The 17,006-nt window shown below is 49.6% G+C and overlaps 1 protein-coding gene across 1 annotated transcript in view; it reads right to left on the bottom strand.

The window, feature by feature from the left end:
• The window catches only part of LOC119092577 (translation factor GUF1, mitochondrial), a 21,914-nt gene extending 6,464 nt beyond the window's left edge, over positions 1-15,450 (bottom strand). Inside the window, exons 1-7 of the mRNA XM_037215533.1 lie at positions 15,440-15,450; positions 13,167-13,330; positions 4,548-4,657; positions 3,629-3,709; positions 3,154-3,354; positions 1,490-1,608; positions 204-356 (exon numbers count right to left, since the gene is read on the bottom strand). Coding sequence (XP_037071428.1) covers positions 204-356; positions 1,490-1,608; positions 3,154-3,354; positions 3,629-3,709; positions 4,548-4,657; positions 13,167-13,330; positions 15,440-15,450 — 839 coding nt within the window. The remainder of the gene's footprint in view (positions 1-203; positions 357-1,489; positions 1,609-3,153; positions 3,355-3,628; positions 3,710-4,547; positions 4,658-13,166; positions 13,331-15,439) is intronic.
• Positions 15,451-17,006: the final 1,556 nt, after the last annotated feature.

Here is a 17,006-nt window from a genome sequence, read left to right as displayed (position 1 = left end):
CACTTGCGACACGGATCACCTAGCAGTCCGTCCACCTGCTGTATATGCTGCAACGCCTGAATCCACGTTTTCACAGCAGACCCCTCTTAAAAGCCCGGCAGCGTGCTCGCAGCAGCCAGCGAACACTGACGCCACCGCCATAAAGTCGAGCGCAGGGCTCCATCTGCCGTCCGAGCACAGGGAGGGCAGGCCCGACCACTCACAGACGCTGGACGGGCGTCTCGTGCGGTCGCAGCAGGCCCACCTCGCGGACCTCGTACGCGCGGCTTGACTGCTGCGAGACCACCACGTCCCCGGCCGCCAGCTGACCGTCCACCACCGCCACCAGCGGCACGCAGCCCTTGTACCGGTCAAACCTGGCCGGCAGGGGGCGGCGTGAGGGGCGGGAGCGTGGGACAGCGCGTGTCCATGGCGTGAGGGCGCCCGCCTTCGGTCGAACGAGACACGGCCGGGCAGGGCCGGCGTGAGGGGCGGGATCGTGGGACAGCGCGTGTCCAGGGCGTGAGGGCGCCCGCCTTCGGCCGAACAAGACAAGGCCGGGCAGGGCCGGCGTGAGGGGCGGGGCCGGCGTGAGGGGTGGGAGCGTGGGACAGCGCGTGTCCAGGGCGTGAGGGCGCCCGCCTTCGGCCGAATGAGGTACGGCCGGGCGGGGGCGACTGCTGAACACGGCGGCAGTGCTGGTCATGTTGGTGACGACACGGGGGGACGAGAGCGGAATGATCAGCAGACAACAGTTCATCGAAAATGTCTTCATTGACACGGCAGGGAGATTCGCAAACCACTAATCGAGCATTCCAGATATTCAAAGAAGTGCACTCAGTGCTCTTCAGTGCTGTGCCGCGACACTGCCAAGCTGCAGCGGCGCTCACCGCGACACTGCCAAGCTGCAGCGGCGCTCACCGAGACACTGCCGAGCTGCAGCGGCGCTCACCGAGACACTGCCAAGCTGCAGCGGCGCTCACCGAGACACTGCCGAGCTGCAGCGGCGCTCACCGAGACACTGCCGAGCTGCAGCGGCGCTCACCGAGACACTGCCAAGCTGCAGCGGCGCTCACCGAGACACTGCCAAGCTGCAGCGGCGCTCACCGAGACACTGCCGAGCTGCAGCGGCGCTCACCGAGACACTGCCGAACTGCAGCGGCGCTCACCGAGACACTGCCAAGCTGCAGCGGCGCTCACCGAGACACTGCCGAGCTGCAGCGGCGCTCACCGCGACACTGCCGAGCTGCAGCGGCGCTCACCGAGACACTGCCGAGCTGCAGCGGCGCTCACAGAGACACTGCCGAGCTGCAGCGGCGCTCACCGAGACACTGCCAAGCTGCAGCGGCGCTCACCGAGACACTGCCGAGCTGCAGCGGCGCTCACCGAGACACTGCCGAGCTGCAGCGGCGCTCACCGAGACACTGCCGAGCTGCAGCGGCGCTCACCGCGACACTTCCGAGCTGCAGCGGCGCTCACCGAGACACTGCCGAGCTACAGCGGCGCTCACCACGTGTCGAAGATGAGAGCGCGTGTGGGCGCATCGCGGCGGCAGTGGACGGGCGCCGGCACCTCGGTTATCACCGATGTCAGCACAGACTCCACGTTCGTACCCAGCTTGGCCGATATCTGACAACAGAGGCAGTAATTAGAGCCGGAGGCAGCCTGATGGTGTGGGCGCTTCGTGCCAACGGAGCACTTGGCCGCCGCTAAGTCACCCTCAAGGGCTTCAAATTTCACTGAAAGACCTTGTGAGACAACTCGGGGATGCGGCAAGACATGCCCATAGGAACCGGTGGCGCAAATGTAAACTATGTCAATATGCGGCCAAAGACACCAATATTCACGGCATCCAGGCCACAGCTCGCAGCCATAGATAGTTATACAGTATGTCGGTGGAAGCAAGTGTGATGTGTCTGGTGGGATTCGTCTAATGCCGTTTAACGCAAACATCAATACAGTAACAACAGCAACTCCACGCAGGGAACACACACTACATTGGACTTCCCCGCCTTTCGGCCTTCACACAGACGAGCTAAGCTCCAGCTCAGCACGCTTCGTCGCCGATCGGCCGGATCATCCTCGTCCCACCCGCTAGCCAGGGCTCCGGAGCCCAGACCTACGCCTGTCGCGACCGCACGGCTGTGCCGACCGTCGCCGTCGCACCCGGCGGCGCCGCTCACCAAGCAGATCCTGTCCTACGCCTGTCGCGACCGCACGGCTGCGCCGACCGTCGCCGCGCTCGCCAAGCAGATCCTGTCCTACGCCTGTCACGACCGCACGGCTGCGCAGACCGTCGCCGCGCTCACCAAGCAGATTCTGTCCTACGCCTGTCGCGACCGCACGGCTGCGCCGACCGTCGCCGCGCTCGCCAAGCAGATCCTGTCCTACGCCTGTCACGACCGCACGGCTGCGCCGACCGTCGCCGCGCTCACCAAGCAGATCCTGTCCTACGCCTGTCGCGACCGCACGGCTGCGCCGACCGTCGCCGCGCTCTCCCAGCGGATTCCGCCCTACGCCTGTCGCGACCGTACGGCTGCGCCGACCATCGCCGCGCTCTCCCAGCAGATTCCGCCCTACGCCTGTCGCGACCGCACGGCTGCGCTGACCGTCGCCGCGCTCTCCCAGCAGATTCTGTCCTACGCCTGTCACGACCGCACGGCTGCGCCGACCGTCGCCGCCGCACCCGGCGGCGCCGCTCTCCCAGCAGATTCCGTCCTACGCCTGTCACGACCGCACGGCTGCGCCGACCGTCGCCGCCGCACCCGGCGGCGCCGCTCACCAAGCAGATCCTGTCCTACGCCTGTCACGACCGCACGGCTGCGCCGACCGCCGCCGCGCTCACCCAGCAGATCCTGTCCTAGGCCTGTCGCGACCGCACGGCTGCGCCGACCGTCGCCGCGCTCTCCCAGCAGATTCCGCCCTACGCCTGTTGCGACCGCACGACTGCGCCGACCGTCGCCGCGCTCACCCAGCAGATCCTGTCCTACGCCTGTCGCGACCGCACGGCTGCGCCGACCGTCGCCGCTCTCCCGGCAGATTGTGCCCTACGCCTGTCACGACCGCACGGCCGCGCCGACCGTCGCCGCGCTCACCCAGCAGATCCTGTCCTACGCCTGTCACGACCGCACGGCTGCGCTGACCGTCGCCGCCATGCCCGGCGGCGCCGCTCACCCGGCAGATCTTGTCCGGGTCGCAGTCGAACAGACGCTGCATCTGCGCCACGGCTCGGTCCGGGTCGGCGTGGCGTAGGTCGATCTTGTTGACGGCTGGCACGATGGCCAGCTCGCTGGTGAAAGCCAGGTAGAAGTTGGCCACAGTCTGCGCCTGCACGCCCTTGTTGGCATCCACCAGCAGCACCACGCCCTGACACGCCTGTGCCGCAGATCAGGTCAAGTCATGTCAGTGGCGGGGGCACGCACGCTAGCCCCACCGCGCGCGGTCAGGGGTAGTCGGGCTCAACCTACTCTGAACGGAAGTGGATGAACTGCACCTCACTTATGCTAAACATACGGTTCGTATGTCGTCGAAAGCGCGTGTGGGTCAGCCCCGCCCTCGGGTGTCGATTTTCACGTGGGCAGCAGCGTGACCGAGTCCGCTGGCTCCTCGGCCAAGTGGTCTGACAGTAACAATGCTGCCACAGGCTTACCTGCAATGATCGGGACACCTCGTAACTGAAGTCTACGTGTCCTGGAGTATCAATCAGGTTGAGCAAATATTCCTCGCCGTTCTGTAATTCAACAAAAAGGCTAAAGTAAGCGCTTTGAGTAAAAATATTGGCGCATGATGGAACACAGCGATTGGCCTACGCGGACCATGAAGGGAGCCTCCCCCCCCCCCCCCCAACCAAAAATGTTCCAAGTTAACCATTGTTCACAGAACACATCACTTTACCAGACCAATTCAAAGTTAAGTGCCAAGTTAAGAGTGAAAAGATTCGTACTACTCAGTCTTCCTCGTGGAAACGACGATGGAGCATTAAATGACATACAAATGAAACATGCCACCACAAACAAAACGTCCGACGTATTTCGAATACTCTGCGCAGACATAAGTTGAAAGCACCGGGCGGTACATGAAGCACACCCAATACCACGAAGCTTCCTTTATTATGTTCCAATGACGCGAAGCAACATTTACGCAAACTAACAAATGCCCGTGCGATGGCAAAGCAATGGCAATTGGCCATGTCAAAAAGCGGGCGTCACTTTTAAGGCCTATATCAAACATCACATCAACAGTCACGCATCAAACAAGCAGGGGGAAGGAGCATCTAATAATGCGGCTAATGTTTTTGAGTAGCACTAAGCATGTCCCACAAATTGCATACACATTTGCTGTGCTACAAACCAGCTGGAAACATTGCTCATTGGCATAACTCTTCAACATGATAAAAGAAAACGTAGAATTAATTGAACAGCGCATCCTGATCTATTCACCCGCCTCACTGTTGAGTGAAATAAATGATAGGAAAGCTGTGCACCTGTGCTGGGAGTAATAATCAGCCAGCATAGGCGCACAGCGGTCCTATCGCCAACTGAGCACCTGTGTCCAGCAGCGCGCCTCACGTGTGTGTAGAACAGGGACGCTGTTTGCGCCTTGACGGTGATACCGCGCTCGCGCTCCACCTGCAGCCGGTCCAGCACCTGCATGTTCCGCGAGTCCGCCGAGATAGCACCTGACAACAAGAGCACAACTGACGTCACTAAGTGATGCCTCGCGGTATAACTGGACCTAAAACTTAACACGTGCCCGAGTGGCCGGTTGGATACGCTACGCTCGGGTGGGGGTCAATTTGACTCCCCCCCCCCCCCCGAGATCTCAGGAACTAAGTGAACTGGAGGCGCCAAACTCACAGGGTGTGTTGATCTGTACGTGAACTCAGTCAGGCCAAAGTTTGAGATTCCTAGGTTATGACCTTCCGGTCAAATAAGGTCGAACAAGATCAAATTCCAGGTCGGTCTCCAACGAACCCCTAGAACCTAGGTAACTGTTCTGAGCGAAGGGTAACATGCTCCTCTAAGGTCAGTGAACTTGTGTGATTTTTTGAAGGTCATGCTGACCAAAATCACACAGGACCGCTTCGGGTTTTGCATCTGGATAAGCCGCGAATGTTACGCTATGCAGTATGTTCCTAAAAACAAAATGTTGGGCTAGATCATTCCAGGTCAGTGACCTATTCTGACCTTCAAGAAGTCTATGGAAGGTGTATAATGTGATTCCTATTATCAATAAATTCGAAATGAGCCCCAGGAGCTACCCCATACAGCAAGCGTTAGAGTAACAAAACAGGTTAGATTGAACCTTGGTCTGACCTTTGCATCTGACCTTAGGTCAATGTAATTTATCCGTTGAATTGTTGTGTTGCCGAAAAAAAGGAGCTCAGAGATGTATAGCTTCGTCTGACATGACTTGGGTAACGATACGCTCCGCCGGACATCTCGCCTACTCCCTTCTCAGTTTATCTTCGGCGTTAACATTGGTTGTTTAGAATGCGATCATCATTCCTTTGTCCCTTCCCTGTCCTGACCTGCCGTTGCTCCCACTGGTCCCTATAAGTTACCAACCTTCATTCAATTCTACGCATTCATCCCACTACCATCATACGTTGCGTTCATTCATCGTATCCTATTCAACTTCGGCCTCACACATTTACCCCTCTAGTCCCGTCCAGTGGCACACGGCGTCGGGGTGGAGTACTAATACCTGATATAATGACAAATTGCGATTTTGGGAGACCGGAACGCAAGTTTGCAATGTTAATTCCTCGTCATCTAAACACGTCGGGCTCTTTCACACGGGGATCGAGTTCATCCGGGAGAGGGGGTAAAACCGTATAGCAAAATATCCTTCCCGTCAATACAGGATGGTTTTCATCATAAGTGTCTCCCAGGTAGCATCCTTGCCCTCAAGGAGGGCCTGCCCTCCACGCAGTGATATCCTGGCTGGGGTCTTAGCCGTCTTCGCCCAGCACATTTTTCGTAAATGTATTTACGAGAAACATGTGGCGACTGCGCCGAGTCGCATCCTCTACAACGTCTTGTGAGCACTCTCCCTGTTTTATGAGAGTCAGGCCGTCCGGACTGTTTGCGCCAGCTTCAGTTGGCAACGAGCACGACAACGGCGCACAGCTAACACACTCTTGCCCTGTAGTCCTGAGTGGCTCTTCATCCTCAGCATCGTCCAGGATGCTTCCTACCCTGAGGAGAGCCTGCCTTTCCCAATGTCAACCATTCAATGATTTTATGGCCGGAAATTGACGTATTTTTGACGAGTACATCTTTCGCAACCGACTTTGCTAGAAACCGGCGAAGACTACGAGTCACACCTTCCATAAAGTATCATGGGCACCACCCCTGTATAGTGAGAGCTCCTCTGACCGGTGGCCCCTCCCTCTTGAATGATATCAGCCCTCCTGCGTGATCACTTCTGCTCTGAAGATTCAAAGTCCCGTCTCCTCTTTCCGCAGTCACCGGCGCCCGTAGGCATGGGCATGAATGAAAACATTCTAAACATAGCCGTCCATGGCTTCATGCGTTCGCTGGGTAATAAGTGTATCTAGATTGTCTCTTTAGCTTATTTCTGACAACCTGACAAGATGAAAAATGTTAATTTGCCTTAAAATCGTCCCTTCAAAGACCGGAATGGCCCATACACACTGAAATTGGAGTCCAATAATCTGTGGCATTGTTCGATCAATGCGCTCACCGTTTGACCAGCATATCTCAAATTGCGTCATTCTAACATTGCGTTGGAATCAAAGTTATTACGTGGGTTTGCAGCAGGATAAATGTGCCAGGTTTAGTAAACCCCAGTACATAACTTCTAATGGCATTTTCATGGCACACACGCCTTATGACGAGTGTCCCACCACCTCGTGTCACGTCATGTCGTGTATACATTGCACACACGGCTAATGTGTGTGTCCCACCACACCGTGTCACGTCATGCCACGTTGTCATTGGTGTTGTGCCCGCAATGTCCGAGCGAAACCTCTCTTGGAATTAAATTTCGCATTGAACAAATAGCGTGAAAAGGCCGTTACCAAACCGATGCAATACAATCTATAGGGAACAGACAGAACAATTTCTGGCCCGGCCTGGTATTGAGCGCACGGACCTTAAATTTGGGACCCGGTGCGTTGCCGCCTACGCCACCGAAACCGTAACGCGTCCTGGTTCTGTGATTGTGGAAATGTTCATCTTGATTCGTGAGTGAGAGGGCTGAGTGGTGAAACACTCAGACCTCAAAATCGGCAGTAACGTCCAAATGTTAGTAAAGATGCTCCCAAGTCCCAACACAAGTTCATTGGCTCCATCGTGGCCTGAATATTTGCTCTTTTATAATACATTTAAATGGAATCTGACATTATCCCAATGCACTTTAACCACTTGGCATCATTCCTAATGCACCTTAACCACTGGCTGTCATTATTTGCTTTAGGGAGGGGAATCTAACTGAGTTATGCAAAATCGTCACCTCTTTTCGCAACTCTCGTGTGATCATTGCTTAACAGCAATTCATCCATGGTTTAATTACCACGGGTGCACGAAGCAAACGGCTGTGTGCATGACGTGCCAAAATGCAGCGAGGGTCTGGCCCCTCATCGCCCTTACAAGCAAAAGATTCAGGAAAACTCTGTTTATTTCGTCCGTCCTCTTTTGCTGCCTAGAAAACACCATTCGAATGAAAGTTCCCGGATAATTCTCCGACTACATTACGCCGTTCGACAATCCTTAGCACTGAATCTAAAACAGTTTCTAAAAGTCACGGGTAACTTAATCGCCATTCATTACCTGAACTAAAACAACCTTGAGTTCAGCCCCTTGTTCAGGTCGTGTTGTCGTCCTTACAAACCATGAAGCTTAAAGCGGCCATGTAATTCATGAATGGGAGCTACTGGGTACAGGTCCTCGGTTCAGACCATCTCCAAAACCTAAGCAGTGCCAAACCATTGGCTCGGGAGCTCATGCTCAACTGACCACACAGCAAAGAACCGATAAAAATGCGTGTCGGCGTATTTACTGTGTTGACATCCCATCATGTGCCCGTCGAGTGAGGGCTCAATTTACCCCCCCCCCCCCCCCTCCCCGAAGGATTTGCCGGGATGATTTCCGAACGGCAGGGCATGGCCGCGCCAAATGTTGTTCTGCTGTAGACAATTAAATAATAAATCGTTTGGCATCAAAAATTTAGATATGCCTCGTAAGGTAGCAGACCTAATGCATGTCACAGTCAGGCTATGGATTTAGCGAAAACAATTCTGGGGCGTCGTTCTGATACCACAACGGAGTGTTAGACGAAGCCACACATCTCCTGTTTTATTTCTCTAGAGCTTGCTAAATGCGGTAGCTTCTGCTGTTCATTTTGAATTTATTTTCAACAGTAACTGCAATATACATCTTCCATGGACTTCTTCAGTCAGAACAGGTCACTGATCTAAAATGATCTAGATCAATATTTTGCTTGTAGGGAACATAATGCGAAGCCTAATCTTTGACGCTTATTTAAACGCAAAAATAAAGCGGTCCTGCATGATTTTGGTCACCATGACCTTCGAAAGATCATACGTGGTCACTGACCTTAAGTAAACACTATTAACGTTTCGCTCACAACGGGTATTTAGGCTAACGGCGGTTGCATGAGAAGGTTTGACGGCAATCAGACACCACTCTGGAGTTTGACCTTGTTTGGCCTTATTTGCCCCAAAAGTAATGACTTAGATACCCCAAACTTTGACATAAGTGAGTTCATGCACAGGCAAATAATGTGGTTAACAGACTTAATACACCCTGTAAATTTGGTGTATCCCGCTCCCTTAGTTTCAGAGATCTCAGGGAGATCAAACTGATCCTCCAGCCGAACGAAGGGTATTCAACCGGCCACCCGGGCGGGTGTTAAGTTATCAAAATATTGGAACAGAAATACAGGCAGATAATAAACTTGTCTACAGCGCAAAAATGGCAAAAACCCCTTTTCCGTAAATTGCGGTCCGAAACAATCCTACCTGCATACTTAAAATGCGTACTAAATCAGCTGGATTAGGGGCCGGCGGACAGAAACTCAATTTAATTGGTGACAATTCCTGCAGACATTTGCGAAGATCGTCTTCCGAATGATTCATTGACCGCTTGCCGGGTTTGAAAGCCAGTCTAACGAACTTTTGTCCTTGCATTGTCCCTTTCATATGACTCACCGGGCTTTCGAGCAGACTTTCTGACCTCGATGCGGTGTAAACTCGTTGAAATGGAAAGAACCTCAATGCACGGTAGATATTCCAAAAATACATTAAGAGCTATGCGCGTCATAAACAAACAGCTGCGTGTCGGATCACAATGTCAGTCATTCTGATTCCAGTTTTTCGTTAAGACTCGTGTGATTTTCTAAATTAACTGACCAGCGATAAAGAATGCGTTGCGATGCACGTCACTTTCCGTAAAATTTAATCAAAACGGTGCGCATTGCAGGTACACATGTCCAATAAAGAATCCGTCATTCACGGCTCCAGTGCTCCGATACTCGTGCTATTGACGAAATGAGTGATCGATGGTATAAGAATAACGTGCATTGCGCGTCATTTTGTCCAAGTTTACATCGAGACCTGTGCGCATCGCAACTTAGCAGCTACGTGTCGACGAAACTAAGATTGTCGTTCCTGATCCTAACTTGCTTGAAGACTTAAGCCAGTCGTTCAACTATTCATGAAGACAAATAAACATTTCTCAACAGATTTACCTCAAGAACTGAGCGCGCTGCAAAAAGCGTTGCTTACATTTCGTAGAATCTGTCTTTCCGACCCCAATTTTACGTGAAGACTCGAACAGGTTACGAAACTGACACGTGTGATCAGGATCTGGGTACATGACTTGGCGGTTCGTTTGCAACACGCTCATTCTTGTCTTTCTCCCGACCTGCTTCTGAGCCTAATGCATTAATTTTGAATTCACATTCACACATCTACGCAGACGGCGCCAATTGTACATGCACGCGGTACGACTCCCCTCGGCGACAGTCCCAATGAAACAATCTTTCATGTAATATGACCTACCTGCCGCGTGACTTCGAAGCTCGACCCCAACGCGCGGGATTAGCCCCACCTGGCACGTGGCAAGCGCATTCTATCTGATGATTCTCCTTTTAGTATTACACAGCGGAGTTTTCGCACGTACTTGGCGTCTGACAAATGTAGCAACAGGGAGGGGGGGGGGGGGAAGAGGTAAAGAGGCATGGGCGAAGAGGAATGGAAACGGAGAACAGACTGCAGTGCCTCAGCTATTCGTCGCAGCTCCTCCACACACACGTCGGCGGCTGCAATGGTCGAGCGCAGGGTGCCTCCGTCCCGTGAGAGCGCCCTAGTCAGAGTGCTGCTCTCTTGCTGAGTCCGCGCTGGTCCCGCGAGTCGTCTCAAATGTGACACTCCCGCGGGTTTTGTTCTACAAGCCTCTCCTTTAGGATTCCGGCCATCAGTCAAGCTCGCTTCCATTCGTGTTTCTGCTCAGGTCCGTTCCGCATACGCTCTTCCTTGGCCAGTTATACACCCAAGGTCTCGGAGAAAAACGAGTGTCAGTATGCCCGGGGTGATGCCTGGCCCTGAGGTGTTGCTGTCGTAGCGTTGTGCCGCGTACTGATTGGCTGGGGCCCGGGATCGAGCTCAGGCTCGGACTCCGAACTTGCTCACAAGGCTGGCGGTTGCATCAGCTGGCTCGGCTCTGCACAGGTCTTTCTTGGTCGTCCGCTGGTGGTCTGTCGACCCCGGTGCGGCGCACACGAGAGCGGCGTGGGATGCGGCCCCAACGGGTCACCCACTCCCTAGCTGCCTCGCGCTCTGGATAAGCTTCTTCGCGCCCTTCCGGCGCAGCCTGTGCACTCAGACGCCTTGTAGCCGGCTGACTCGTCGCTTGCCCTCTGCCTTACATGTGGAGAACCAGCTGTTATGCAAAGTAGGAGGGAACTGGGACGGGGGGAGAAAGATGGAATACAAAAGGGACGATACTAACAAAAGATTAAGGAATATCTACACGCGGTATAAGTCAAATGTAAGCTCTGCCTTACAGTAACATTCATGACACCAACATTTTGCAAAATTAGTACTGCAAACATTACAGAACAAACACAGTGGAGAAAGAAAGGCAGCTGAAATGCATTTCTTTCATAGTGGTGAGCAGGAAGCACAATGAAATTTGTCCCGCAGAAGTGGCTACTCTCGATCCAAATTCTGAGCTATTCAGGAGTCTAAAAAAGCTGGTATTATCAATCAAACTGCATGCGTCTGATCTCACAATAAGTGAAAAGCTCGAATAGATGGAATGCTCCATTTAAAAGGTGTGTTCCACATTTGTATGGGGTTTTGAACTGCAATAGCCATCTTGAAGATTATTCGGTGCAGTTGACAGCTCCGCCTTTCTAAGTACCCAAACTTTTTTCTAGTTTCTGATCAACACGCCGGTGAAGATTCGCGGACTTTTTTAGGGAGACCATTTCAAGGTCACTAAGGCATACATGCCACTACAGCAACGTCATTCATGTCCTGCGATTCCATTACCCATGAGGCGATAACGGCCAGTCAAGATGTCATTGTCGTACTGTTCATACATGACATTACAGCACACATGACACCACATACATGATACTACAGTCACCACGGCATACGTGACACCACAGCAACGTCATTAATGTCCTGCGATTCCATTACCCATGAGGCGAAAGGGGACAATAAAGATGTTATTGTTGAAACTGTTCACATCTGGTGTTCATATGCACGATTTCGAGACAAAACGGCCATCTTAATCAATGTCGTGGAAGGTATGATGATATAATAAAACAATGACGTATTAGGGGGCATATTTACTAGAATGAGAAGTTGTGTTGTCTAGAGCAATCTTTCCCACTAAGTACACCAATAGTTATAAATGAGCTTATTTCATCCTATCTCATGCTTGCTCCAATGCTTTCAAGTGTGTCATTCCTCTTAAACATAGTTTTTCATATCTGAATGAGGGTTTGGAATGAACTAGTCATGTTGAAAATCATTTGATACAATTAACCGCCCTGCCCTTCTTAATGCCTAAAGCCCTCCAGTTTCTGAGCTACACGCCCACGAAGACGAGCCGGCTATTACAGGGAGATGTTTCAAGGTCACTCGGGCATTCTTAACGCCATTCAAATCCTGTCATTCCACTAGCCATGCGGCGATCATGGCCAAAACAAATATAACTGTCCGTCATTCATTTCTAGCGTTCGTGAGCACAATTTCCTGACATAACGATTGCCAATTGGCTCTCAATCATTATTGTACATGGTATGATGATGCAATTAAGCAATAGCACATTGAGCAGCATATTTGCTTAACAGATAAATTGAGCTGTCTAGAGCAGTCTTCTCAAATTGTATGTTCCAACGGGCATGAATGAGTCAAATGTTCTGCATCTAAAGACAGTGAGGCAGGCATCACACATGATGAAATAGGCTCATCTGCAGCTATTCATATAACAAATGTGCTCCCCACATTTCCATTGTTTGATAATGCCCTGAAATGTTTGAATGACTAGAGGGGTGTATTGCTTCACCTGCTTGTTTGCATTCTTCTTCTCCCCGTCCATTAAAAATATAACATGGAAACGTTACCTACATTATGGCCACAAGATGGTAGCACTCATCGCAAGGGGCACTGCCCGGTGACCTCTAATCTTGGGTCGGCCCACTAGAGACCCTTCCATTGCATATCACAATGACCGTGCACATCTCGCACATGGGCTTAACCCCACCGTAGAGGCATCTGACATTGTGTGGCTATCCAGGTCCTCTACACCGACCTGAGCATATAACATCGGTTGACAGCCAAATGATTGTGCTGATGCTAGATATCATGCTGATGTTGTTCACCAAATAAAAATAACTCCATATTCATATTTATCATGACTTTGAACACTACATGGCCAATGGAATTGCAGTACTTGTGTAATGTTGCTGGGGCATTATGTATGCTGTGGTGACTTTGGGATAGTGCACACACAATAGTATGCATCAGTTCACAGACATCTAGCTCAGAAACCAGGGGGTTAAGTCTTCAGAAGGACACGACTGGGCTGGGAACTGCACTGAATGATCTTCATAATGGCCACTTCATCTCAAAACTGCACACCAACATGGAACACACCCAACACATTATGCCTGCCGAAGTCTCTCACCAGTGATCTCTAGTAGCCTGTCTGCCAGGGTGCTCTTGCCATGGTCAATGTGTGCAATAACACTGAAGTTGCGGGTCCTCTCGGCTGGGATATGGGATATGTCCAGCACTTCAGCTGAGCCTGGAATGCTGGTAGCAGCATATAATCTTCCTCTTAAAATATTCCTGGTTTGAGGAAACAATTACAGAAATTAGGCAATCAGCAAACGCTCTGTTGGCTGCAGCTGGGGCCTGGCATTCGACACCTTGCAAGCACTACACAATTTGTAAACTTCAGCTTACAAGAATCAACTGTCATGTGCAGGTATAACTTGTTGTAAACCCTTGAAACAGAGCAAAACATGTTCTACAGCAAAAAGGTATCACCAGAAAGATGAATTCAGATAATAAATAATGCATTTGCATGAATGCATGAACTTCTATCTAACATCTGTACACTGTGACTCACACAAATTTCAGGTGGTGCAATGTTCCAAATAATACTGTAGGAAATCAAAATGACAACTTCATTTGTTAACTAGTGGCATGAGATGATAAGAATTTAACTGATCAGTGAGTGCTAAAAATAGCAGACATTATGCTGTGTCCATCCACAGACTGCAATAGGCTTGACAGCATTCACCATGAGTACGATGAATGCCTGCATTTAAAATGTGGAAGTAAAGCTGTTTGTGTGCCTTATACACATATTTTTAGAGGAGTAGCACCTACCATAGATTTTGCTGCTGGACCCAACCCAAGCCATCAACTGAGCAAATTTTACTCGACCGCATGATGATACGCCGGCAGAATAGAGGGTTCATAGTTTTGGTGCAGCCTCGCTAGCTTATTTCGAGAGTAACCAAAGTACGCAACATTCAAGCGCACGCGACCACCGGGGCGAAGACTCACAACTGTCCTCATGGGCCGTCGGAAGGCGACCACATGTTTCACAAATGTACCTCAAATGGCCAAACCTGGGGGTCCCATCTAGTATAAAATATGGCAGCAACGGCGCACATTTCACAACTAGCCGCAGAGTTCCCATGTTAAAATGACCTTTAGGCCCACGGCTTTCTAAATCTTGAACATATATATGCATAAAAAGTGCATAGAAATAAAGTTTGAACAATTCTCTTTCGATTTCCAAGATGAAAAGCGCGCGCCGGGGCACTCGTTTTCGAGCTATCAGGCAAAGTGCAGACCCATGCACGCCCCACGACGTCCGGGCGTGGGATTGAATCCCTGAATTCTGATTATATATATATATATATATGTATATATATATATATATATATATATATATATATATATATATATATATATCGTATGCATATATATGCATATTATGTATAGCCTGAAAATGCATCTGCTGTGCCGTGAAATATGCTGCAAGCTATTACAAGAAATACACATGAAATCTTTTTATATCCATCAAATATACCTGACAGGTGTTACGCAGCCGTCGGGCTACATGCAACAGCTATGGCTGGGGCGCATAGCATTACTGTGCCTGACGCATGGAACCTATCGCGACGGTAGCGGTCCGAGGCTGGCCATCCAACGCGCCCAGAGGTAGGACCAGGCACCGTGTTAGGTTCTTAAATTGTGATGCTGGCGACCACTGTTGTGCAGGGCCGGCAGTGCCGCTTCAGGACCAGCGCAGCAACGATAGCATAGTAGCATTACAAGCACCACTGATGGGGAAGCAGTCGTGCTTAAAAGCAGGATGGTAAGCATTCTAATGATAAGTGCCATAATCATGATCTGTACTGCACAAAGGCCCTGATATGACAAAATTTATAAAACTTCTTTGATTAATCTTGAAGAGCTTAAACACCTGACAGACCTATGGCCTAAGTAACCATGCTCCCTAAAACCATTTGCATGAAGGGTTTTGGGCATAAGGTGAATACAAACACCTTATCACTGGCTCCACTGAATAAATAAACCTGAAAAATCTTCCTTTCACATCACAAAACCTGCAAAATAAATATTTGAAACATCCATGACATATTTTTTTGATTCCTCATCAAGCCTTGTAATTTGTAACTTTACCTTCCATCCATTAACCTCAGAGTAGGAAAGGTACACCTAAGCAGCTGAAGTGAAATGGGCGGCTTAGGCAGATTTAGAAGGTGCATCAGTATCTGAAACATATGCAGCCTTGGCCCAAGGCAATACAAACTATCAATGGACTTTGGATTGACCCAAACCATGCCCCAGTTATGCACATTTTCATATAAATGCAACATGTTGCATTGATATAATATTTATGTACCACCCTGTTCTCACCATTTCCTCATATTGTTATGAGGAAATTGTGTTGATATAAATTATGCAATGATGTTGTGTAATGGATAGTGCTGAGGACAGGGTTACAACTAGCATTCAGAATATTGTAATATTTGACACAAAACATCAGTTTCTATAAATTTCACAAATCTGAAAACTTCCCTTGCATAAGCAGACATTCTATAATGTTAGAATTATTCTGATAGCCCTGTATCATACATGATTAATTATTTCTGCATGAGACTTGTCATAAATCATAAAGATCATCTATCTTGCTGACTAACTGTACATTTCAGGTACAACACAAACCAATGCATCCATTAAATACATTAACTACAGCATTTGCTGCTTACATTGGATATATTTACCAGGCATAGGTTATTGTTCAATGTCAGGTTTATGCTGCATACAGTTGCATGGAGTGATTGCATTTTGTGATGGTGACCTCCTCCAACAATGTTGAAATGCATGAGCAAATGTTGGCTTGCCCTTCCCATATTGTTGCTAGAATATTACAAAACAAACTAAGGTAAAAGTGACTATCACATCATGATGACCTGCTTTGGGCATTATTTGATGACATTGGCTGGACTTTTGAAGGAAAGACACAAAGCTACAACTTTAAGTAGCCTTAAATCAAAATGAGGTGTCCAGACACAATGAAAAGCACTTATTAGGTGGAGGCGAGGTAGGGTTGCCCTCAGCACAGCCCACCAGTATGCCACACACATTGATTCCTCTGATCTGAAAGAAACATAACTTATGATTTCACATAAGTCAAATTATGCCAGAAAACTCAGACAATTTTTGACATAACATGACCTTTTCTAAACAGTGCAGGCAGATAACTCCTTTGGTGAAATGGCATATCATGTATGTGCACAACATTGCCTCATACCAACCATTTCTGTCACATTATAGTGCCTTTCATGTCTCAATAAACACATCTAATGCAATCACACAGCTGTGCTGAACTGACATTATTACTGGTTGGCCCATTTCATGGGTGGTAATGCCACTGTGGACAAAGACTATCAATGCTTATGTGGAATATTCAAATGCCAATCAGACAACACTCTCAATATTCATGTATTGAAAAATAACAAGACCCTTAGCTCCAACATAAATATACCTGAGCACACCTTGGCAAATCACTTTGCATGCAGCATTCCACAAGCATTAAACAGACGGTAGCCTACGCCATAACATTCATAACTGGCAAGTTGTGCAGAAACTGAATCATTACATTATCAGTTTTGCTGCAGAATGTTCAAATGAGTCATAACATGTAAACTGAGACATAATGTGACTTGGCAACGAACAACATACATCTGATTAGCCCAGAGGCATTTGAAATTACTTCACAACCTGATCCTCTAACCACCATCCCCAATACTGCACCACAATTCAAGTGTTTTGCGACTGAGAAATGTGATTACATTTAATCGCAACAAACAAACCAAAGATGCCGCTAGCACGGCACTGCCGACTTTTGGTACAACATCCTAAATCTGGTGTTAATCCCGATTCTGGTATACTTATAGTATGTGTCGATACCTACTAGTCA

The sequence above is a fragment of the Pollicipes pollicipes genome, unplaced genomic scaffold (assembly GCF_011947565.3).
Source record: "Pollicipes pollicipes isolate AB1234 unplaced genomic scaffold, Ppol_2.1 Scaffold_3447;HRSCAF=4054_pilon_pilon_pilon, whole genome shotgun sequence".
NCBI classification, from domain to species: domain Eukaryota; kingdom Metazoa; phylum Arthropoda; class Thecostraca; order Pollicipedomorpha; family Pollicipedidae; genus Pollicipes; species Pollicipes pollicipes.
The sequence above is the reverse complement of the archived record's forward strand: the minus strand, read 5'-3'. Positions and strand labels throughout refer to the sequence as shown.